This window comes from Arachis stenosperma, chromosome 6, assembly GCF_014773155.1.
Source record: "Arachis stenosperma cultivar V10309 chromosome 6, arast.V10309.gnm1.PFL2, whole genome shotgun sequence".
In the NCBI taxonomy this organism is placed as follows: Eukaryota; Viridiplantae; Streptophyta; class Magnoliopsida; order Fabales; family Fabaceae; genus Arachis; species Arachis stenosperma.
The window spans coordinates 2,078,334-2,104,261 of NC_080382.1; the positions used below are offsets into that span (position 1 = coordinate 2,078,334).

The window sequence follows — 25,928 nt, forward strand, 5'->3', positions numbered from 1 at the left end:
ATTTACATGTAAAAAATTAAAATTAGGGGGGGCCGTTGCCCCCCTTTCCTTATACCTGGCTCCGCCCCTGATATTGAACAACCACCAATCAAATAAAAATATATTATATCTTAATTTAATATTATTAATTAAATTTAAGATTAATTTTTTCTTTTAATGCTATTAATTTACAATATCCATACATTATTTATTCAAAAATGTTGTTAGTTACTTATACTTTTTCATTACTAAATTACATTCGAAATTCTACGTCATTCACAGAACCAAAAGAGTTTGGGTTAGCAGAAAGAAGAAGAAACAGAGTCTCGTCATTAATTATATATTCCGGTTTAGTTTATCTAAATTCATAAAATGACGCTTAGCTTGAAGTGCACACAAGACAGTAACCAAGAAATTCTCACAAACTGTTTATCTCTATAATAATTTCTGGTTGCGAAAGAAATAACAAAAGAACTGAAAGAACAGGAAGAAGAGAAATAAGACATATATAAAAGTAACTTTATTACAGTTAAAAAAAGTGGAAAGAGGAGGGCATTGCATGGCATATTGTATAGCGGCTAGTTGTTCAGACATCGACATGGCAAGGTGGAGCACCAAGAAGAGGAACCTGACCAACAAAGCCTTTCTTTAAACCCATGACAAGGTCGCACCTCACATAGAGGCCGTAGTGAGCGGTCTTAATGGCACCAGCCTTCCACCTCAGCCTGCCAAGGAGCACCACTCTCAGGCCCACAACTCCGTATGCCTGGTCCACCATTAGACCATTGGAAACCTCCGCAGAGACGGGAACCGGAGTGCCTCCGATGACGGGGGCCACAGAGACGGTGCTGTGCTTGTCCTGGTGGAGGGGGGGCAGCATGACCTGCTGCGTGATGGCCTGGTTCCTGTAGGACACGAAGGCGGAGAACCTGTCCAGGTAGAGGGAGACGCGCCTGTTTGGGTTCCGAATGAGGAGGGTGAACTGCATGGTGGTGGACATGAATGGCGGAGTGGTTGTGTTGAGGGAGTAGATGGCGGCGCCCACCACTTTGAAGCGGGGTTTGTAGGGACGGTAGACGAGCCAGAGAACGAGGAGAGTGATGCCAGCAAGGAGGAGGAAGATGGTGAGGAAGGCGCACATAGAGCGTTTGGCGGCTGAAGAATCGTTCTTGTGGGGAGACCCCATGGGAGGTTTGTCCGTGTAGTAGTCTTGTTCGGTGTCTTTGAGAGGAGGAAGATGGTGATGTTGGTATGGTGGCTGTGGCTGTGGCGGTAGCTGTGGGGGTGGAGGGGTTGGTGCTCGAGTTGGAGGAGGGCGGCACTCTTCTGCTGCCATGGGAGTGAGTGCGTGCTGTCTCTAGTTAAAGAAAAAATGAATGAATATGAAGTTTGACAAAGACATACAACGAGAAAGAGAAGTGTGGAGGGGAAAGTCAAGCTTTGGCTCCAGCAGGACTTAATGGACCACAAAAAAAGTTATAAAAGGACTAAAGGAGGGTGGAAATGGGAATTGAATCACTTTGGAATTAAAGTGCATGACCCTAGACCCCAGTTTATCCTTTTAATTTAGATCAATGTTCCAGCCAGCAGTGATCACTCCTTTAACCTCACACCGTGTGAAAAAGAGCTGCTTTCTATGTTTTACGGTTTTACGTCGCTCATTTATTCTATTTTCTTTTTCTTATTTTGCTTTTATTAGTCTCCTACTGAAATGCAAAAATGTAGAGCATTATTAACGTGGGATGAAAATTTATCATGAATTCAGAAAAATGTAGAAACCAATACGTACTAAATGTATTTGTAGTTAATATTTTAATTTCTTCACTTGAGTTTTAAGTACTAAATAGTGTCACAACTGGCTTTTTTTTTTTTTGACTTTCACAACTGACTTTTGACTCCTTTATTTTATGCTCCTTAGTCAAGGCCCACAGCTGAAAATTACAAGACCAGGTCACCGTCTGCTTAAGTAGGTCCATTTTTATTGTGTTTATAAACATCAAGAATAAGTGTTTTTTTTTTTCTCTCCATTTAAGAACCATAAGATAAGATATGATGCAAATAGGTAGACGTGTACTATTTGTATTATTAAAAAAGAAACAAAAGCGGAAGAGGATGAGCATGGATGGAAAGAAGAGCCAAAGAAGGCGATGTGGCTGTTTTTAGGCCCTTTCACCGACAAGTGGATAAGCTTCGACGTTTGGAAAAATGAACAGTTTCAAGTGCTTATGTGTTTTCACTTCAATGATACACCCGTTTCCGTTTGGCATGCGTCGTCAGATCCAACAGCTCCCTAACATGCTCTGCATCCCACAGGTGGTAACCATATATCGCATACAATTTCTACACGTCAGTAATATTATTGCTAAACAAAACTCATCCAACTCTTCAATACGCCCAAACTACTTACTGCTGCATGTGATGAAAGCTAATGTATCTCCAGCCATCAAAATATTTACGTTAAATTTGATGGGAAAAACAAGAGAAATGAGTTTGAAAAGATATGATTATACCATTATACGACTGAACGCTTGCCGAGGCATAAGGTTTCAACCTATTCATACAGAAGCATACTACCTATACAACTACAGCCTAATTCTTCATCCAACAATAACCAAACCAAAACTTTAGATCAATACCACTAAATAATTACAATCCTAAATATCTAATAGGAAGTCAATGTAACAAGCAAGAAGAAACCACTAAGAATGCTAATATCAAACAGGATACACAAGACACGAACTTTATCAACCTACAGTTAACCCTTCTTGAGGCAAATCAGTATTTGAAGTCAATAATGAAGGTAACTTTAAAACGAACAAATTTCAGGAGCCACCTACACCTGCTACTGGATGATCATTTTGCACCTGGCGAACGAACTGCCCTTTCACCCTAGGGCGCTGCTCTGCCAGTCTTTTCCGGCTCTGATATCGAACCTACACAAAAATGAGCAATAAGCATCAGAAAAGTTTGCATCTATGGCATTTAGTGAAAAGTGACAAACATTCAATTGGAAGTTCAAAACTAGCTCAAACAATTGATTGCATCAATGATAAAATAACGTCAGTTTGAAATGCTAATTTATGGTGATCTCAAGAACATACGGCTACAACTGCACTCACAGCATGGTTGCAGTACCTTCTTCTCGTAGCATCTCTCCTTCCTCTTCAGCCGAAACTTTGTTAGAGCTGCTTCTCTTTGGCTGCTCCGATGAGAATCTGTCCCTCTGAATCCATCATGACTATGTTGACTACTATCAGCAAAACTTTCGGGGTTGTTCTTAGTTACCACAGCTGAAGTAGCATTTGCATCACTTCCGCTGCCTATGCTTCCATATGCACCGCTGCTATTATGATTTTCAAGGTAAAAACTAGTACTTGCACTCTGACCAGCAGCAGCAGCAGAGTCATGCCTAACACAATCCATCTTGCTTTGATCATTTCCATTTTGATCAGAAGTGTAGGTGGCATCATCCGAGCATCGATGACATTCTGAATTGTCAGTTTCAGGGTTGGAATGAGAAGAAGCACTAGTGGGAAATGAAGAATTTTCTTTCTTGGACACTGGTTTTGGAGTCCATATGGGATGCACAGCTGATTGTGCACAGGGCATACGAGGGAAAGCATTGGCATGCCCCATAGAGTTATGATCAGAAGAAACACCAGTAGCACAAGAGAATCCAAGTTCATTGTTTGGTGATTTTGGTTCAATTTGGCCAGTCTGAGTGACCAAAGTGGTTATGTTCTGTTTATCTTGAATTTTATCACCATACTGATGATGAGTATGTGTATTTTCAGATGACTTATGGGATTCATGAGAATTACAACTGACACTTGATAGTTTAGCAGAAGTAATTGATTGAGATGGGAAAAGGGGCTGCAACAACTTACTGCTGCTGTACCTGTACATGGGTATTGTATCACACATTTTATTAGAAATTCTATAATGTACTTTACTATATTTTGGGTTACAAAAATTCAATCATGTAAAGTTTGCAAATAATAAATCAAGGCTTTCAAATTTGGTTATTCAAACAATTCTTCAAGTTGCTGAGGATAAAACACACCCCTATTACTACTATCTCTCTAAAGCATCGCAAAAATTACCATCATTTGTGAGCTTCGACTTTATATCCATGCTCTCAAAGATGTTTGTCCTATTCACCATATAAACTTCATTTTTCTTTTCTTAATAAAATTGTTTCTTTTCTAGCACCCAATACATAAATAAAAAAGAAGAATTATTAAGTCTCTCTTAGTTATTTGATTTCATTCACGTACTCAAAATCACAGGCAAATAACATACTCACCAAGAAAAGGCCGATGCAGTTGAATGGTTCAATATTTTCCTTTCTTCCAGTGCAGGCTTACATGAGCTACTAGGAGAATCTCTTCTTAAAGAAAGTCCCAATTGTGTATCAAAAACTGACTTGAATGTGTTGTCAGCATTGAAACTACAATTTTCACCCGTGCTCTTTGGAGAATTCTCAAATGTAGCAATCAAGTCAATTGCCCCTGTAGAAGGTTCTACCAGTGTATCATTGCATTTGTTAATCTGGGTATTAATATGAGGATGGGCTTTGCTTAATTCTGTTCTTAAAACTTCATCTTCATTTTCTGTTTCATCACAATCAAAGCCTTGATCTAGCCTTACACTCGCATTAAGAGTTTTGTAGCACCTTGTAGCATCGGATACAAACATATTTGATTTCTCTGCAATAATATGAACTATAAAATATCAGAAAATGAGGGCAAAAATTTGAACAGAAGTGGACAATACAAGAAAATTACAAACCACCGGATTCATCATAGTGCGTAGCTGATTCCCTTTCAAATTTGGTAGCCTCTTCATGCTTCACTGTGTCAATATTGATCAACTTTGAGGAACTTTTCAACGGGGACGTAACCTGCATATTTTTCATAGATGCATTCTCAGCTTCCAATAACGGTGAAGCACAAGTGCTCTGCACAAAACTTGACAGTACATGCAATTTCATGAAGCCAGCCTACTCTAGAAGGGAAATTTCATTGAGCTGTGATAGCTTCATATATGCATTGCACAAGTCTAATAGAACTTCAGGTATATAATTAGCATGGTTAAGAGTCAAAAGCAGTTTTATCCCATTTAAAATATAAAAAAAAAGGAGGGAAAAGGGGAAAGGGGGTGGGAGGGGGGGGGGGGGGTGGGGGGTGGTTTCACAGTTTCCTAACACACTGAAAACTATAGGGGGATAAGGGAACACTTACTTGAGCATCACTTGCTTTCTCACCACTGTACTCTTTATTTTTCTGTGGGGAAGCCACAGAACCACTAGAATTATTGCTCGTAGCATTGTTTTCTGCAGCAACTTCAAATTTATTCGGCGGCAATGTTAAACTCTGATGGGACCCGCTAATCTGAATAAATAAATTAATGATTAAAATTAGAGGGAAAGAATTAAGCAAATAAAAGTCGATTTATTAAGCCCCCAATAAAAGATAAGATATACACAAAATGTTGCTAGAAGAATATCGAAGAATTTAACATACAGCATGCCTTCTCCATACGTGCTGCCATAAGTTCCGTAGCTCATTCCTTCGAATGGGTTTTATAAGAAAATCAGCCGCACCTTTCAGCATGCATTTGAATACCATGCTAATTGAATCATTAGTAGACATCACTGCAAAACAATGAGAAATAGAGAATACACCTGAGATCACTATCCGGTTGAATTAAACAAGATTTAGTAACGTATGACGACAACATACTTATGACGGGAATGGTTTTGCAAATGTCATGCTCCATTATCAACGTGAGAAGTGAAAATCCAGATATTGACGGCAACTCCACTTCTGTTAATATAAGATCAATCTCAGGTGCTTTGCTCTTCAATGTCTCCCATGCCTTTAGGCCATCAGGAACTGCAGCAACTGTATGTGAAAACTAAAATTAGAAGATCCTGTGTGTCATATACTTAAAAGGAAAACATAAAACTTCAACGCTGAAGCTTGAAGGATATAGCATTACTGGTGCCTACAAATTTAGAATACAACATGAAACTACTCTCTGTATGATTGAAGTTTGTAAGAATTACGTTTATCAACACATTGAGTTTTGATTAGTTTATGTAGCACTCAGATAAAGCTTTTAAAGCCAGAAGCTCGATCCATTGAGCATTTTAGAAATTGATTTCCTCATAACAAGATAAACCAATAAATCCCTAAGCCAACAAGCTATGGATATATGGGAACCGAATAATCAGATTAAAAGATGCAAGTGTAACCATAAAGCTAAGGAAGACAGTGGATCGGTGGATCCATAGATGAATTGACCCACAGCACTGATTCGTTCCCTCACTAATGAAAGAATTGTCTTTATTCCTGACTCTAGAATCGACTTGATCGTGTTAGGGATGCATGATTCAAAGCCTTCTGTGCTTAATTTTACTTTTCCTCTTTTTATTTCTATTAGTTTGAGAATAATTTTTCTTGTAGCATACAAGAGTGCTGAAAATGAAGTTGAAGTTGATAACATCTCAGATCCTTAAATATCTTAATAGTTTAAGGAGTCAAATTATGATCATAATAAATAAATACAGGTAAAAGGATGGAGTAATTTAGAACAGGATTCAAGTAGGAAGAAGAAGTACCTTTGTAACTGCATTTTCGGAGAAGGGCGGATATGATCTGGCGAGTAGAATCATCGGCTTCAACAAGCAACACTCTGAGCGCCATCCGAGGGAGAAACTTCTCCCACCTAACCACCACGTCCCCCGGTGGCGCATTCTCGTCCTTCAGCTTCATGATGTGCTCCTCCTGCATTTGCATCTGAATGAGCTTCAAATTCAACTTCCCTTGTCAGCACTCAACGCCAGTGACACGTCATTCATCCATTCTCAAACAGCGTGCTGCCATGGTCAAATTCAGAGACCAAAGAAACAAAATCCGCATCAAACAGAAAAACCCTAAAAGACAAAGACAGAGACAAAAGCAGAAAGTAAAAGATGCAGGAGCAGCTGAAGAAGACGAAGGAGGAGGATGAAAGGAAAATGAACCTCATCCTTAAATTAATTTAGAGGCTTTAATTTTCTCAAGTGTTGAGGAGTTTGTGTAGCTGTAGAGCAAGAGACGTGAAAATATCTGAAAAGTCCGCCAAATCGAGTGGAGGCAAAACGAGAGAGAGAGAGAGAGAGAGAGAGTTCAACACAACACAGTTAGAGTGGACGAGACACCACAGCGTTGGTTTAGCACCGCGAAAATCACAACAAATATCTTTCCTTTTTTTTTCTTACTTGTGAGTCACTCCATCCATCCACCCGCTTTGTTCTTGTTGAATCAAAACGTGGGCCGCCATTGGGGGCTGTCCGCTGACGTGCCTTCTTCTCCACCATTCCTTCCTGATTTTTTCATTCACATCCATGGGCTCCACCCTCTCCGCACGTGTCACTCTCTCCCACCTTCTCTTCTTTTCCCGCACTATTTTATTCTTCCCAATTTACCAAGCTTCCAATATGCTCCATTCATTATTTTATTTTATTTTATCTTTTCATTCGCTACAATTAACATATGTCATAGGTTTGTTTATCATACCTACACTTCAATTTTTTAGACCATACGAACCAGAAGAATACAATAATGTGAGGATATAATAAAGTAATTTCGGTGCTAGGTGAAGGGAGATATTTTTGGGGTAAGAATGCCACGTAAGCGACGTGCCACCACACTTTCTTTTGGATTGTGAGAAATCATGTGGTAGGGACTCAGACACGTGGGACGCCGAATGGAACCTTCCAGAAAGTTGTGTGGTTCTTCCGAATTACTGTCCCGTTCCCAGCAGCCACTAGCCAGCATCCCCAGTGCAGTGTGCATCCTGCTCATTTTATTGATTATCAATATTTATTTTTCTTTCGCTTTCTATTTCCTTTCCCACCACTCGTTTTTCTTTCTCACGTTTTTTATTTTCGTTGCTCCACTACAAGTTTAAATTGTACGACATCGGTAACACCGATCATCTATTTCTGTTGAAATTGACTCCACTTATACTTTTGAAGAATTGAAGTGGTCCCGTTAAGGTTTATGAACCAGACAAATTGTTAGGTAAAAAACAGTTTGGATATTAAAAACATCCTTATGTTTTTTAGTCGTACATATATTAACTTAAATGACTATTGTTCGTATCTTTTTGCAGAGGTTACTAGCTGATAAAATTCTAAGATTTTAATTTGATTATTTGAGCAACGTTGATATTAGGCTAAAAGGGCAATATGCAAAAATACTCTAATGCCTAAATTAAGTAGTGTTCTCAGGTGATTGTAATGAACAACCTCAGTTGCTTTAATGACGGTTCTATCAATCAAAGTTATTTTATATATCACTTTTTCTTTTCAGAAATTTTTCATATTTTTAAAACTCCTCTTCATTTAAGAGTTCCAAAACTGTCTCTTTCATTTTCTTCTTGGCATCCTTGCATCCTGAAGCAGCAGGTTCTTCGCCTTTCTCCAAATTTTAAGCCAGCAAATCATTAATTTTCAACCAAATTCAAGTAAGAATCTCATCATTTCCTTTTTACTTTTATCACGACTACTACTTTTTTAGGTTCCAATTTTGCTAGAACTAGAGGAGATGACAACAAATATTTAAAATACTTTAAAGGAGTCTTACACTTCTTTATCCATGTAAAATTTACTCCTTTGTTCATTAAATTGACAAAAAGCAAAGCTTCCGAATATTTAGACAAAGCGACTAACTGACCTGTTAAGAGGTTTTGAGGACTCGACATATTTAGAATAATTTGACATTTTTCGGGATTACATTTAATATCCCTTTGAGTTACCATGAAATTTAAAAATTTATTTTTTCAAACTTTGAAAACACATTTAGCTGGATTCAACCCCATCTGATGAAGTCAAAGACAATTAAAGATTTTTTGTAAATCAGCAATTAAATAAGAATCTTCTTTAGTTTTTATCAACATGTCGTTAATATAAATTTTTATATTTTTTTAATTTGTTGCTTGAATATTTTAGTGATCCTTTTCTAATAAATAATTCTTCTATTTTTTAAACCAAATGGCATTACATTATAGCAATATATCCCTTCTAGAGTAATGAAATCTTTTTTTTTTTATCAGACTGATGCATAGGTATTTGATTATACCCATTATAAGCATCTAAAAAATTTAATATCTAATATCTCAATACTAAATCAATCATGTTATCAATGTTAGACAATAAAACTAGCATATGTTAGCTCTCTAATAAAACTAGCATGCATTAACCCTTGAACTTGCTTCTTGACTTTGGCAACTTGGTCAGGTGATGTCTTTCGACATTATTGCGCAATCAGCTTAAACGTTGAATTAATAACAAGTTGGTAAGAAATGAATGTGAGATCAAATCTGGATATATCGGAGGATTCCCATACAAACAAATTCACATTACCTCTTAATAAGTTCTGAAGTTCCAATTTTAAAAGATGAGACAAGTCTCTATTAATTATGGTGTATTTTTCTACAATATCTCTAATTTAAAATTTCTCCAAATTTCATTGGGTTCTAGTCTCGGTTTCTCTTGAACTCGTGAGTCCAAATCCACTAATATTTCAGTAGAATCTTTGAATTTATCCTTTAAAGTCAAACTTGTTTTGTTGCACTTTACACAGCTATCCGATCTTTTCGAATAGTGGCTATCCGACCTTCGGAGGTCAGAAGCTTCATCACTGAAAACTTAGTTGAAATAAACTCATATGAATTACGTATTGTCTTCTTTTCAAGGATCACATTATAAACGGTTAAATCTTTTAGGATGACAAACTCAGCAATCACTACTCGAACATCAACACCTCCCACAGTAAAAAAAGATATCAATCTTTCCATCAAGCTTAATGAAGTGATCTTCTAAATCCACTATCCCGGGAAAGTATGGCTTCATATGTTGATCCTTCAATCTCAATACATCATAAGCATTAACCATGATTCTTTTCACTATTTTATTTTCTAATTTCACAGTGATTACCAACAGCTCATTATCATCAGATGTGACATATTCGATTTTTTTTTTGAATGATAAAAGTTATTCTTTTTTCTCCTTTTTCTGTTCTTGGTTTCAGATCCTGAATTCGATTTTTTTTCCTTTCAATTTTGAGTTCAAGCAACATAAAAAATTAGGTTCTTATTATTTCTAACTCTTTAAGTTGATTGTAAAACTTGCTACATTAAGTTGTTTGGGGACAGAAAGGAAAGGAGAGGAAGACACTGCAGATTAGTTTTGACTTTTGAGCATGCCATTGAAGCCGGTTGAAATTATTTGCAATTTTTGTATACGAGAGCATTAAGTGTTAAACTTATAATAATTATCTAATGTAATTGTGTGATTAGTGAGATTTAGGCGATAGATTTCCTATCCTTCCTGGGGAGGAATCCTGGAATTTAATTGTGTTGCACATTATGAATGTGAAGGTTGACTTAGATTAAATGGTGAAATATGTGATTGTCCATTGTTTTCTATAAAGTGAGATTTTCTGTTATTTTTTTAATAAAATATGAATATTACTAAAATATTTATTTTTTTTGTTAGTAGGAGGATGTGATGTGAAAAAAATATTATTTTTGATAGAAATATAAAATAGGTTGGGTCTCATATATACTTTAATTATCTAAATGTAATATTTTGCTCTCTTCTATATTTTTATTAAGAGATTTTATCGGGTATTACATGTAATGGATATAATATAATATAATATAATATATTTTTATTTGTACTGTTTGGACTAAAAATATATTTAGCTTACAATATAAATTTTATGATTTAGATTATTTGAATTTGTCTTTTTTAGATTTATTTTGTGATTATCATAATTTTAGAATATGATTATACTTTTAAAAAAATAAATATCATAAAATAGAGTAAGCTATGTTCACTCTAAAACCATGATCATAGATTAAATTATGGTCACGGTTTTAAAATAAAGTGACCATAAATGAGACTATGGCCACACTAAAATTGTGACCATAGATTAGGTTATGGTCACGGTTTTAACTTTTAAAATAGGGTGACCATAAATAAGTAATAATCATTGTTTAAAATAGAGATGACCATAGATAAATTATGGTCACAGTTTTAAAATAGAGTGGCCATAAATAAGTTATGGTCACACTAAAACCATGACCATAGATTAGACTATGGTTATAGTCTTACAAAAAGATGACCATAGAGCAGGGTATGGTTATAGTTTTAAAATAAGGTGACCATAAATAAGCTATGGTCACTCTAAAACCGTGACTATATATTAGGTTATGGTCACGGTTTAAAATAGGGATAACCATAGATAAAATATATGGTCACGGTTTTAAAATAGGATGACCATAAATAAGTTATAATCGTGCTAAAACTGTGACCACAAATGATCATAGATTAGGTTATGATTACGGTTTTACAAAAAGGTGACCATAAATAAGTTATAGTCATGCTAAAACCAAGACCATAAATTAGACTATGATCATGGTTTACGCATAACCATAGTAAGAAATTATAGTCTAAAGTGTCAAAATTTAAATATTACAATTGTGATCATAGATAAAAAAAACCGTGGCTATAGATCTATGACCACATCAAAATAAATTATGGTTAAAAAATCATGACTATAAATAAAAATTTGTAACTATAAATCTATTATTAACTTTTTTATTAATTATTGTCATAATTTTTTTACCGTAATTATAGGCCATTTTTTTTTATGCATGAATAATATAGTACAAATATGTGTTCACATATACTGCATGGTTCCCTATAAATTTAAATAGCCAAATTATTACATAAGTGAATTATGGTCACAAATACCACATGAAAAGTAAACAAAAACTTACATGATCAAAAATGCATATATTCACAAAAAGAAAAGCACTAACATAAAAACCACCAACCATTGTTATACCTTTAAAAAAATTTTAATCATTATAAAGATGAGCTTCAACAATTGTTGTGCATTGCTTCCAAACTTCTAATTAGTGTGTTTCATATAAAAATAAGAATGGCATATAGATAGAAATTTATAATAGGCTAATTATACAGATATATATTTATTAAAAGACAATCCCAAAATGAAAATATATTCATTACTAGCTAACAACACTAAAAAAAAAAAAGATTACACACGCCAAATGAAATAAAAATGTAAATCTTATGTGTATGGATATTAGAAAAATAAAATTCGAATATAAAAATTCTAATATAAATATGATGAAAGATAGTAATAATAATGTCAATAAACTAAAAAAAATTGACATAACTAATAATGAAATTAACAAATATTCTGCAATATATCCCTATACACAACATTCAAAGTACAACAATTCTTAAAGAAATTGTTATTCTTTATTAGTACTTTCAACTTTTTTTTTTTTTTTTACTTTATCTTAAACATAACAACGTACAAAATTGGCCATAAATAAAAACAGGTTCAGGTAAATTTAAACTAATTATATTTAGAGTTTTACCTTTAAATTTAATTTATGATCATTGTAAATGATACTATCAACGAAAATTATCTACATTGAAATGAAAGTGTGTCATTATTGAAAATGGTATCCTTTCACGGTTTATAAAAAGAATATTTTGGGCATAAACCGTAGTACCCTCCCACAATTTATGATGAGATCTATATATATACATAATCCGCGAGACCTATTGACGGATTTTATTGTTGGGGGTTAAAGTTTTTGGTGGTGAGGAGTTGAGAGAGAATCTGGGGCCATCAAGACTCTGGTGCGGTGGGGCCATGAAAGACGGAATTCGCATGTACCGATTGAACGGCGTTGCGCACGTGGCTGGAAATATTGACTAGGAGGTTAGTTTTCAATATGCGAACATTTCATTAGTCAGTAGTCAATTTTGTTGTTAATTTATTTTGTAAATTGTTGCTTGGGCTCTGTGTAATTCCTAAGTAATTTATTTAGTGATTTGTACGTTAAATTTTGATTAGTATTAAATTGTTCTTTTCGCTAATCTACCGTGTTTCTTTAGAGAACCAAAGTTTGTTGGAAAATAATTTTCTGCGAATTAATTTTTTCGTTGGTGAGCCATAACTTTTAAAAATCGATTTTTTGCGCATTAATATTTTTTGTGAACCTTTTTTTATAATTTGCTATGTGTCGAGTTATTTTTTTTAAAGAGCCATATTTTTTTAAAATTAGATTTTTTGCGAATTAATTTCTCCGTTAGTGAACCATATTTTTTTATAATTTGATATGTGTCGAATTAATTTTTTCATTAATGAGTCGTATATTTTTAAAATTTCATGAGTGTCAAAATAATGTTGTCTTCCACATGTTCCAGCCGACTAGGGTTATTTCTTGTGTAAGGAGACAACATAATATGCCTCTGCATGAACGGATTATACCGTATTTGGAAATTGTGGGTTTGTATCACTTGGCTAGGCTGAACAGTCAGTGGTTTTAGGTTGATGAGGCTCTACCTAGCGCATTCATTGAGAGGTGGCGTCCTAAGACGCAGACCTTTAACAAGCCGTTTGGAGAGTGCACTATCACTTTGCAGGATGTGGCATATCAGCTGGGTTTGCTCATTGATGGAGAGGCCGTTAGTGGGTGCCTCACTTATTTTGAGCATCTGATGGACAATGGAAGACCTGCATGGGAGTGGTTTCAAGAATTGTTTGGTGAGCTACCGCCGCCGAATAAAGTCAAGCAGATAATAGTTCACTTCACATGGTTCCATGAGAGGTTTTGGATTCTCCCAGTAGGTGCGAGTGAGGAGACAGTGCATATATACACGCATGCTTACATTATGATGTTGTTGTCGTCTCAACTGTTTGGTGACAAGAACGCGAACCGGGTTCACCTTCATTGGTTGTCATTTCTGGCATCGATGGACGACTTGGGAAGATATAGTTAGGGCTCAGCTGCACTTGCTTAGTTGTAGAGATGTATGTGTTGGGAGACAAATAGAAACATTGTTAACTTGGTCGGACCACTTCAGCTACTACAATCTTGGATTTTCTGGAGGTTTCCCATTCTTAGACCTAGTGGTTTTGAAGTCTTTGGATTTTTGCTGGCCTTCAGGTATTGATTATTATTTTGTGCGAATTACATGTGTATTTTGATGTGGCACCGGGTCTCACTTGCTTGGTGATTTTGACATTGATGACGATGATACCATCGAAGATTCAGATTAACATATAGTTGTGTAGTCATTTGGTAGTACTTATGTTTCAAGATATTTGTGGTATGCATATTTAGGGTATTACGTATGTCTATCCTATTATAGTGTGCTATGCATATATGTGTTACGTATGTTGTATGATATTTACTTATGAACCCTTTTTTAACAAACTTTTTAAATCTGTTATGAATCCATCATCGGTAAAAAGCTAAACCATAAATAGTATCGTGTATCAATTTATGCATGAAATAAAATATAACACATTTGACGTTAACGATGGTATTAAACAAGTAAAATAAGGTTAACCAACTTCTAATATTGAACGACTTAAACATACATAGTACAATGAACTCAACAACGACAACAAAAAAAATAATGAAATCGAAGAATCCCTGGCAGCAGTATGTCCTCGCTGGTCATAGTTCCTCCGCGTATCACCGGGCTGACAGCAGAGCCCACAGCGCTTTGGTTAGTTTGGAGTTGTATGATCCATGCTACCCCAGATTCTATTTGACTTTGGGCATACATCTCTTGCGCGCCTCATGTTAAGGTCTGGAATGACAGTCGGACCAGCATATGGCGGCCAGAGTCCTTCGGGGATAGGGGACACAAACTCTTCCTTGTACACGTTGAACACCTCAGTCATACGATACACATCCTGAACATATGAGGCCCAATTCAGCCATGAGTGGCCACAGTCGCATGTGTGATCCCTAAGAGAAACTTGATAGCTACCAAGGGAGAAGTTATCAGTGGACGTCGTCTCAGCCACCGTATACTCAGACTGGTGACAGTCGTATAAAGTGACAGTGAAGCATCTCGAGTTTCTCATGTTCCGCTCTATTGCTTTCACCAACGCTTCACAAAATTCATGCCCAGTCCCCATTTGTGCCTCAGCCATTTGTCTTCGGACCACAAATAGCTCAGCAAGCCTTCTGTAAGTAGACTTAACCAACGAAGTTATAGGGAGGTTCCTTGTCCCCTTTGACACAAAATTCACACATTCATTAATATTGGTTGTCATGTGACCAAACCGTCTACCGCTATCCTGATGCTGGGTCGACTTGTCATATTTCATCCGATTGGCACAATCACACATAGCCGAATTCTCAGTCCGCACAATGTCAAACCAGTAATCAAACTTTGCTTCGGTCTTCGCATAGGTAGCATTCACCAACATTCTTCTCGCGTCTTGACCTTTGAAGGTCAGGCTAAAATTCGGCGCCACATGACAAATACAAAACGCTCAAAAAGCACGTGGAGGTAGCCAACCATCATTGGGTGCCTCAAGGGCAACTTTGATGCCATTATGCCTATCGGAGATAACAAGGATACCTTCCTGTGGCATCACATGCTACTGTAGGTTGGACAAGAAAAAGGACCATGACTCCGCGTTTTCTCCCTCCACAAGTGTAAACACTATCGGCAAGATGTTTGAGTTCTCATCTTGTGCTATAGCTAGCAGTAAGGTACCACCATACTTGCCATACAAGTGAGTACCGTCAATGCTCACATGGGGCTTGCAATGTCGAAAGGTTTCAATGCAGGGTGAAAATGTCCAGAAAAGACGATGAAAGTAGACTGTCGACTCATCGACCTGATCCCCAAGACGAATTGGAGAAGTTTTCAACACTGTAACCGTGCCGGCCATGGTGGATTGGACGCCTAGCATCCAACGTGGCAACTCGGCATACGACTCTTTTCAATCCTCGGATATCTGTGCAATTGCCTTCTGCTTTACCATCCAAACCTTCTTGTAATTAGGCCTGAATCCATAATTGGCTTTTGTTGCTTCCCGCAAGACCTTTATCGTAACCGCAACATCCGCCCTAACTAACGAATAGATTCTCGCACAGATAACATGGTAATCAAGCTGCCGGTGGTCACTCGAAATGGAGGTGGCCAAGCAAGTGCACGAACTGTTGTACCTCCTCACTTCCCAAGTGCCCTTTTGCGTACGAAGCGAGATGCGAATCAACCAACTACAAACTTTGTCGAACTCCTTGCATTTCCCATGATAATTCAGATGATCCAACTCTAACACCCTATACTCAACACCTCAACGGATGCTATAATCCTTTACACTCAAAATAGCTTCCTCTTTATTCTGGAATGATTGCCCAATCTGAAATTCTGTAGAAGAACCCCAACTGCAGCATCTCCGTCTTACTGTTTCCCCAAAGCCTCCAAGTTTAGAGTGGAGAAGTGCGGAGGGTACTGCTATGTGCCGAAACTTGAAAGGTCATGCTGTGTATGTGGATTGGCACCTGTATCATCATCGCTGTCCCCAATTATATCAACAGACTCCTAGTCTGAGTCATCATCCCGCATTGCATTCTCAACTCGATCAGGTTCCCCGACCCCTACAACATCAGGAATAGTGCCAGCACCGTTGTCCACCTCATATGTCTGCTACCGGACCCCATGACTCTCAAATGGTACAGAACCAACTGCCTCTGTACGGTCTAAATCAGTCGCAAAGGAAGAAGATACAATGTACAGAACAGTTGGTGTGGCTGGAGCCATCGAACTAGAGGCACCGCCCATGGCAGCCGAGTGAGGAACCGGAGTTGATGCCCCAGAACTATCGACACCGACCTCCAACTTCGCATACAACTAGTGTATTTTCACCTCTGGAAAACTCATAAGACAATAAAACAGAACCTGAATATCTTCATCGGTCGCTATCACAAACATGTCATACTTAACACCAGTTGACACAACTGCGATGGAAATCTTATAAAATAATTTCTTCACTCACTTGCTCCCATGTACCCTAAGCTTTGATAATATGCTGTTCTTTAGATCTGACAAGATACTTGATGAACTGATAAATATACTCAACGGTTCTCTATCAGTGAATTTTACACCGTATTTCTTACTTTTTTGAATTTTTTCAAAGCAATGTACTAGCACCAGAAAACTCTCAGTCGAGTGAGGAACCGGAGTTGATGCCCCAGAACTATCGACACCGACCTCCAACTTCGCATACAACTCGTGTATTTTTACCTTTGGAAAACTCCTAAGACAATAAAACAGAACCTGAATATCTTCATCGGCCGCTATCACAAACATGTCATACTTAACACCGGTTGACACAACTGCGATGGGAATCTTATAAAATAATTTCTTCACTCACTTGCTCCCATGTACCCTAAGCTTTGATAATATGCTGTTCTTTAGATCTGACAAGATACTTGATGAACTGATAAATATACTCAACAGTTCTCTATCAGTGAATTTTACACCGTATTTCTTACTTTTTTGAATTTTTTCAAAGCAATGTACTAGCACCAGAAAACTCTCATCCTCACTTGTCATTGTGAAAATGGTCCTTTTCAGACCGGACCGGCCGGTTTGACTGGAAAACCGGTGAACTGATGGTCTGGCCGATTCGATTTATAGTTTGAACCGAACACGCAATTAAACCGAAAAGAACCGGACGATTCGTCAGAAACTGGCTAAAACCGGCCGGTTCGATACAAATGCGCGAACCGGCCGGTCCTACGGTGCTCCCAGCATTTCACAGGTCTACGGTGCTCCAGCCGTCCAGCGCCTCATGGTAGGCTCGAACATTACTCCTATGCTCCTTTCCCTCGCAGATCTTCGGTGCTCCAGCAGTTGAATATTGATTTCAATATTCAAAAATGCATGCTGCAGACTCGAACTCATGTCTCTCATGTTGCCCTCAACAAAGTATGCCACCAAGCTGCTTTGTCACTTTTATACTTTATGTGCTAGTTAATATATATATATATATACATAATTGAATTGTTTTATATTTATTTAATTTAATTTTAGTTTTATACTCACCTTTTTTTTAATATATAATTCTTTAGGATTTATACCATTATTAAAATGTTAGTTAATATATTTATTTTAAATTTCTTAAAACATTAAGTTAAGTAGTATGTCTTCGAAGATTTTGACTTAGGATTAATTAGTAGAGATATATAAGCATCACTATTAAATTTCACATAATAAATTGATAGAGGGACATAACGTATCCATGGTTTACTGTCGTGAAGGACCAAATTGATACTTTATTTTTTTTCAAGGACTAATTAATCCGAAGTCAAAAATTTCAAGAACCTAATTATCACTTTACTAAATTTTTTACTATTTTATATTTTTTATTCATGTGAAACCGGTTTTACCGGTTCAACCAGCGATTTATCGGTTGAACCAATAAACCAGTGAACCAGTAACCTGACCGGTTCGATCACTGATCCGGTTCTTACAACTATAAAATTTTCACTCAACATAAACTGTGCTAGGGTACCAAGGTTTATGTATAAAAATCACCACTTCATAAACCGTGGTAGGGTTCCACAGTTTATGTATAATTTTCTTTGTTCATAAACCGTGGTAGGGTACCATAGTTTATGGTATAATTTGAAAACGTGGTAGGGTTCCACGGATTACATAAAATAGTAATAGGACACGAAAGTAAACAATTCTCAATTGTTGCAATTGGGTAAATATATTCTCCATTTAATTCATTTAGGTAAATTGTCCTAGATCTGATTAAATTTGATTTTATTTATTTTGAATATTAGTTTTGAAGTTGCAGAATTCGAATCAATTTGATTATCTAATTAATTTAATATTAATTAAAATAAATCAATAAAAGTTAATAATATATATAATTTTTCCTTCTAATTGTAAAATCTTTCAAATAATAATAATTATTTAAGCTTAAATTAATGATATATTATTTTTTATTATATTATATATTTATAGTATTTAGAGATTTTTTATTATTTTAAATTTTATTTTCAATTGAAAATCTAATTGTAATGCTAGTTATCTTGGTTCATGTGATAGTGTTGGTTTTACTTGTGTTATTAGAGATTGTAATAGGAGTTGGCAAATGATGTGTTTGGGAATGATTGAAACTAATAGTATTCTTTAAGGGGAATTGTTTGCTATTTGGAGATGATATCTCTTAGTTTGGGATGTTAGTCAAAGATATGTTATTTGTGAGACGGTTTGTGTAAAAATATTTAATCTTGTTACTAATCACCAAGATGGTTTTGGATTAGTGATCTATTGGTGCTCAAAATAAAAGATATCATGCATTGGAATTGGTGTGTTGACTTTCGTTTAATTACGAGAGATGCAAATACGGTAGTAAATACTATGGCAAAGATGGGACGCGATTGCATACTCCCTAAAGCTTTGGAGTACTAAAACTCCTGTTAAAAAGTTAAAAAAAAGTTAGTATTTATGATTGTTTTATATTTTTATTTAAAATTTGTTTGGGCTAAGATTAAAATTTTACATCGGATCCGTTAGACTTAAAAAGCCAGTTTGGGCTTATTACACTTTTTGATTAATATTACCCATATTAGATTATTATAACATTTAAAAAAATTATTATAACATTATAATTAAAAAAATAAAAAATTTAAAAAATTAAAAAATCAAAACATATTTTTAGTATTAATTTTAAAAGACTAAAAAATACCCTTTAATATTAAAATTATTTAATTTTAATTTTAATTTTATTTAATTAAAAAGACAAAAATATTTTTTTAGTATTAATATTATTTAAATGTATTAAAATAAAAAGACCAAAATATCATTTATTTTGTGGAAGCATATTAAAAGGGAAAAAAATTCTATGCCATTAATTATTTATAAATATTTATGAATATAACTTTAATTTTAAAAATTTAAATTTATATGTATACTATATAACATAAAATAAATATTTCGTATAAAGAGAATGAATTTAATTATTGTTCTTCTTTCTAATTTTAAAAAATTAATTATATTAAGCATTTTGTATCTTAATTTTACTGATTTATACTTAATTCATTCTATTATACTCAAAATTTATTTTTATTATACTATACATACTAAAACATATTTATATTGTGATTTTTTTTTATGTTCTGTATCTTCTTATTTAAACACCAATTCATAAAAATAAACATAAATATATAATAAAAAATTATTTATTTAAGTTTTATAAAGAGAATATTATTCACAAAAATAAAAACTATTCTTAAAATTATTATTGAAATTAAAAAAAATATAATTTAAATAATTTATATACATAATTTAATTAAATAGATTTAACTCTCTAATATTTTTTAAAGAGGAGAAGATACAAGTTTGAGACAAAAATATTTTTTAAAAAAAATCTAGAAATCACCACTAATTTTATTGAAAAAATAAAAAATTTTAAACTTCACATAATATTTTTTTTAGAGTTTGGGACTCGATTTGAGCTAATTATCTTATATAATAAAAAAATAAAAAAATACAATTTATATAACTTTTACTTAACCTTAATCAAACTTTAACCATCATTTACATTTTTTTATTCTTATTTTTCTTCGTTGCAAAATTTTTTTCCTTTTCTTATTTTTTTAGAAATTTAATTCTAATTCGATATTCAAATCAATGCAAAATGATATGATCGGTCCGGATTTAGTCACAAAAACATATTTACACCCTAACTTCATGAATTAAACATCAGAAGAAACAACTCTAGTTATAAATCTGATGATAATGTAACACTATTTTTCTTTTTTAATTTGTGATTACTTTTTTAAAATTATTTTTAAATTTAGTTTTAACTATAAAAATCTAAAATTAAATTTAACTAAGCCAGTGAGACGAAGTGGCTCCGAGATGGTGACGCGACAATAGAAATTATGAAGGAGATATAACGTTGAACGAGACACCGGCGATGGTGGTGAACGACCGTGATGAATTTGGTTAGAAGTGAGATTTGGAAAAGAGAGCTATCAGGTAAAATAAATATAAAGAATTTTTTAATTTAAAGCAGAAGAGGTAAAACAAATATAAAGAAAATAATAGAAATTTCAGCTACAGAGAACTAATTTAAAAATAAAAATATATGGAATATTGGTTCATTAAATAATTAAAAATTTTATACATTGTTAATTAACCAAACTATAAAAGAGTATTGTAAACATAATCGTATTAAAAATAATATGAGTATATTAATTTTTTAATTTATAATTAACGATTTTAAATAATTATTTTTTTAAATTGAATAAATATAATTAATCATATAAGTATAATAATACGAATACGTTTATTTTTATTAAATTAAATTAAGTTATTAATTAATTATATTTATTTAAACTTTAATTTAAAAATTTTATAATTTTAAATTTTAAATTATGTGAATAAAATTAAATTAAATAAAAATAAAAATATACCAGTACAATTTAGATCGTATTGTAATGAGTTTATAAAATTCTAAAACAAAATAAATCTTAAAAGATAAAAATAAAAAAATTGTTATGGGAAATAATAATTTTTTATTTTATTTTAGTAAAAAAATTAACACTAATAAAACATTAATTAAAAAAACGTTGCTTAATAAATAAAGATGGAAGATTAATATTTTATGATTATTTTATAATTTTTATTTAAAAGTATAATTTTAAGTTAGTGTTAATTTTTTAAATGTTAACTTTTTTAAAAAATATAATTTGTTGGTATTAATTATTTAACGATGTTATCAATATATAATAAAAACTCTATTAATAGAATACCTGTTAGAATATTGTGCCAACACACATTACAATATTAATATTGTAAAGGAGTTTCAAAACTCCAAACATTAGAGGAGTATTGTAACATCTATCGGCAAAGATAGCGATGAAGTTACAACTTTCTCATATGAAATTTCTTTCACTTTAGGAGGAGTTTAAAAATAGTCTTAAATGAGACTTTTGCTCTATTTAAGCAGTTTTTTATTTTGTTTATTTTGTTTTTCTTTCAGTGACCAAAAAAATCTAACCCAAATTTAATTGTATTAGTTCATTGTTTTTTGTAATCTGAACCAATTCTGTCCGTGATCATCCAATAGTAACACAATTTGGGTTAACCTAAACCCGGCCCATCAAAACGGGTCGGCGCTCCAGAACATTTTTTTCCCTCGTTTCTTGAATTAAAACAAAAAAACAAAAAAAGAAAACTTGTTTCTTCATCCTGTTGGAGAATTGGTTGTGATGAGTAGGGAGATCTGAGAAGAGAGAGAGAGAGAGAGAGAGAAGAATGGGGGCAACTCCTCACTCCAACGGGAACGGTTCAATATTGGATCAGGAAAATGGCACTCTATCATCCCCCGGCAGCGCCACCCACGCCATATCATCATCGGTGGACTTCGGGACGATAGAGGCGGTGGAGTACGTGCGCTCGCTGACGGACGTGGGGGCCATGACGCGGCTGCTGCATGAGTGCATCGCCCACCAGAGGGCCCTTGACGTCCAGCTCGACGACCTCCTCTCCCAGCGCGGCGACCTCGACCGCCACCTCCTCCACCTCCAGCGCTCATCTGAGGTTCTCGATATTGTCAAGTGTGATTCAGACCACATGCTCTCTAACGTCTCCTCCACTTGCGACCTCGCCGATAACGTCAGCCGTAAGGTCCGGGAGCTCGACATCGCACAGTCGCGAGTCCGCTCCACGCTCCTCCGTATCGACGCCATCGTAGAGAGGGCCAACTGCCTCGACGGTGTCCACCGCGCTCTCGAAAACGAGGACTATGAGGCTGCTGCAAAGTACGTGCAGACGTTCCTCCAGATCGACTCTCAGTACAAGGATTCCGCCTCCGATCAGAGGGAGCGCTTGATGGGCGCCAAGAAGCAGCTCGAAGGGATCGTCCGGAAGAAGCTCTCCGCCGCTGTGGACCAGCGTGACCACCCTTCCATTCTGAGGTTCATTCGGTTGTATACGCCGCTGGGTTTGGAGGAGGAGGGTTTGCAGGTTTACGTTGGGTACTTGAAGAAGGTGATTGCGATGCGCTCGAGGCTGGAATTTGAGCAGTTGGTGGAGTTGATGGAGCAGAATAGTGCCGGTGGCATCAATGCTGGTATGAATCAGAGCCCTGTTAACTTCGTTGGGTGTTTGACTAATTTGTTTAAGGACATTGTGTTGGCAATTGAAGAGAACAGTGAGATCTTGAGTAGTCTGTGTGGAGAGGATGGGATTGTGTATGCGATCTGTGAGCTCCAGGAGGAGTGTGATTCGAGGGGTTCTGTGATCTTGAAAAAGTATATGGAGTATAGGAAGTTGGCTAAGTTGTCCACTGAGATCAATGCTCAGAACAACAATTTGCTAGCTGTTGGAGGAAGCCCTGAGGGACCGGACCCGCGAGAGATTGAATTGTACTTGGAAGAGATCCTCTCGCTGATGCAGTTGGGTGAGGATTACACCGAGTTCATGATTTCCAAGATCAAAGGACTTACTTCTGTTGATCCTGAATTGGTCCCGCGTGCAACCAAGGCTTTCAGGAGTGGTAGTTTCAGCAAAGTGGCTCAGGATCTAACTGGGTTTTATGTGATTCTGGAGGGATTCTTCATGGTGGAAAATGTCAGGAAGGCTATCAGGATCGATGAACATGTACCTGACAGCCTTACCACTTCTATGGTAGACGATGTGTTTTATGTGTTGCAAAGTTGCTTAAGAAGGGCAATATCCACTGCTAATATCAGTTCTGTTGTGGCGGTTTTGAGTGGGGCCAGTAGTTTGTTGAGCAATGAATATCAGGAAGCCTTGCAACAGAAAACAAGAGAGCCGAACCTTGGTGCAAAGTTGTTCTTTGGTGGCGTTGGTGTGCAGAAGACTGGGACAGAAATTGCAACGTCTTTAAATAATATGGATGTTAGCAGTGAATATGTTTTGAAGCTCAAGCACGAAATTGAGGAACAATGTGCTGAGGTAATTGCAATATTTTAAGTACCTTATAGTTTATATTTCATCAGAGCAGTAAATTTGCTTGGTACATCCAGGTTTATCCATGGTTGTGCTCTATTTTACAGAGGAAGGCAATTTGATATTCTAGGGATTAGTCATACAAGAATTTGATTCTTATGAATTACAAAAACAATCATGATGAAAACCAATAGAGCAGTTGTTTCTAGCTGTGCACAGTAGCACATATGATCAAAATTATTGCTTCGACTAATATTAAGAAATTAATCTTGGATGGATATAGAACAGCATCAATATTGAACTATACTATTCCCAGAGTGGGGTGAAATATATATGGTCAATTTTTTTTAATCAACTTCAGGCTGGCGTAGCTAATACAGGCAGGTTATTTGAATTAGTAGATAATTTATTAAAGAATTGCTCTTAGTGTGCTTTGGAAATTGTATTCTGGATTATTTTCAGTTAAAGGCCTATAACTTATATTTTTGGTGCCCATGTTCTTTTGAGAATCTTGTTTCACATTCTTTTGACAGTGAGGACCCCGTAGAACTATGATTTATCTAACAATAAAATTCTCCCAGTTTCCTTCTGTTCTGTTTGTTCTGTGTAGTTCGAACTGTGTTTCTTTGGTACTTATAGAGACTGATGTGATATCTGATTCTTGATGGGAAGTATCATTTTTACCATACATTGGACGGCAATTCTGCTAATTAAATGTGACACATATCTCTCTAGCTTCCACAAGACTGCCCCTTTCAGATGAAGGAACTTTATAGATCGAACAGAGTTACATTATTATTTTTCCAATTGGTCTTTAATATCTGGTATATGGAGCCATAATCTGTAATAGTATCAAAATGGCTCTCATGTGTAGTATTGCTTTGCCCAATATAATAATATGATCACTGTATAATTTTAGCATTAACTGACTGAATTACTTTTTGTAGGTTTTTCCTGCGCCAGCTGACCGAGAAAAGGTGAAATCTTGTTTGTCTGAGTTGGCAGATAGCAGCAATGCTTTCAAGCAAGCTCTGAATGCCGGTATTGAGCAACTTGTTGCAACCATTACGCCACGAATACGACCCGTATTAGACAGTGTAGGAACAATCAGCTATGAGCTTTCAGAGGCAGAGTATGCCGATAATGAGGTGAATGACCCTTGGGTTCAAAGACTTCTCCATGCTGTGGAGACAAATGTGGCATGGATGCAGCCATTGATGACTGTTAACAATTATGACACTTTTGTTCATTTGGTTATCGACTTCATTGTGAAAAGGCTTGAAGTCATTATGATGCAGAAGAGATTTAGTCAGCTTGGTGGCCTTCAGCTTGACAGAGATGCTAGAGCTCTTGTAAGCCATTTCAGCGTCATGACACAGAGAACTGTTAGAGACAAGTTTGCCCGTCTTACACAAATGGCAACCATTCTAAATTTAGAAAAGGTTTCTGAGATCTTAGATTTCTGGGGTGAGAACTCGGGACCTATGACTTGGAGATTAACTCCAGCAGAGGTTAGGCGTGTGTTGGGTCTACGGGTTGATTTCAAGCCAGAAGCCATAGCTGCTCTTAAGTTGTGATACCAATCTATATGGTCTCTGCACATTCTTCTTTCCTTTAATTATTTTATTAAAAGAAAAATCTTCCAGATAAGTATTATATATTCATCCTTATTGTTGTTAATTTTTACTGTTTGGGCTGGCTCTCAGTTATTTTATGTTGCTTGCATTACGTTGTTGTTGGCTTCATAAGGGAAAGACCGAAAGAGTGCAAGTATAATCAGTCTTTGTATGCAGAGCATGTTGTACAAAAGGTCATTATTCTTCATTGCTTACCGTCCAATTTTGAGATTAAATATGTTCTATCTTTTGTAAATCAATTTTCGAGAAGGAAATCTGTTGGATAACTTCCCATGCTTATAACCCATGTTAGTGTACTTGTACCTGTGTTGCCAATCTTTGTATAATTTGCTATTATTTTGTTCTGGTGATTCTGTCGCGTCAAGAATAGTAGTACTACAATTATTGACTATTTCCACTTTCCACGAAATCTCAACATATATTTAAAATTGCAGACACAGGAGATTGGTAATACGAAA

General features: G+C 35.4%; 4 protein-coding genes across 7 annotated transcripts; 1 reads left to right on the top strand and 3 right to left on the bottom strand.

Moving 5' to 3' along the window:
- Positions 1 to 369: 369 nt before the first annotated feature.
- Positions 370 to 1,505, bottom strand: LOC130933410 (NDR1/HIN1-like protein 12). Its single transcript, XM_057863021.1, has one exon. The coding sequence runs from the start codon at positions 1,313 to 1,315 to the stop codon at positions 566 to 568; it is 750 nt and encodes a 249-aa protein (XP_057719004.1). The 5' UTR covers positions 1,316 to 1,505; the 3' UTR covers positions 370 to 565.
- A 959-nt stretch (positions 1,506 to 2,464) lies between these two features.
- On the bottom strand, positions 2,465 to 7,259 carry LOC130933408 (two-component response regulator-like APRR9). Of its 4 annotated transcripts, none has more exons than XM_057863017.1 (9): positions 7,010 to 7,259; positions 6,605 to 6,862; positions 5,724 to 5,885; positions 5,505 to 5,635; positions 5,223 to 5,372; positions 4,774 to 4,882; positions 4,286 to 4,688; positions 3,115 to 3,877; positions 2,465 to 2,912 (listed from the first exon to the last, which is right to left on the bottom strand). In XM_057863017.1, the coding sequence occupies exons 2-9, from the start codon at positions 6,780 to 6,782 to the stop codon at positions 2,802 to 2,804; spliced, it is 2,007 nt and encodes a 668-aa protein (XP_057719000.1). In that variant the 5' UTR covers positions 6,783 to 6,862; positions 7,010 to 7,259; the 3' UTR covers positions 2,465 to 2,801. The 4 variants fall into 4 exon arrangements, with proteins under 4 accessions (XP_057719000.1, XP_057718999.1, XP_057719002.1 ...); XM_057863016.1 differs by having other exon boundaries at positions 4,771 to 4,882; XM_057863019.1 differs by having other exon boundaries at positions 3,099 to 3,877; positions 4,771 to 4,882.
- An 8,571-nt stretch (positions 7,260 to 15,830) lies between these two features.
- On the bottom strand, positions 15,831 to 17,203 carry LOC130932576 (uncharacterized). Its single transcript, XM_057861926.1, has 4 exons — positions 16,969 to 17,203; positions 16,793 to 16,851; positions 16,545 to 16,744; positions 15,831 to 16,173 (listed from the first exon to the last, which is right to left on the bottom strand). Exons 1-4 carry the CDS (start codon positions 17,201 to 17,203, stop codon positions 15,831 to 15,833), a joined length of 837 nt encoding a protein of 278 aa, XP_057717909.1.
- Positions 17,204 to 22,101: 4,898 nt separating this feature from the next.
- On the top strand, positions 22,102 to 25,752 carry LOC130933357 (conserved oligomeric Golgi complex subunit 4). The gene is made up of 2 exons (XM_057862949.1): positions 22,102 to 23,839; positions 24,781 to 25,752. The coding sequence occupies exons 1-2, from the start codon at positions 22,175 to 22,177 to the stop codon at positions 25,408 to 25,410; spliced, it is 2,295 nt and encodes a 764-aa protein (XP_057718932.1). The 5' UTR covers positions 22,102 to 22,174; the 3' UTR covers positions 25,411 to 25,752.
- The last annotated feature ends 176 nt before the right edge of the window (positions 25,753 to 25,928 follow it).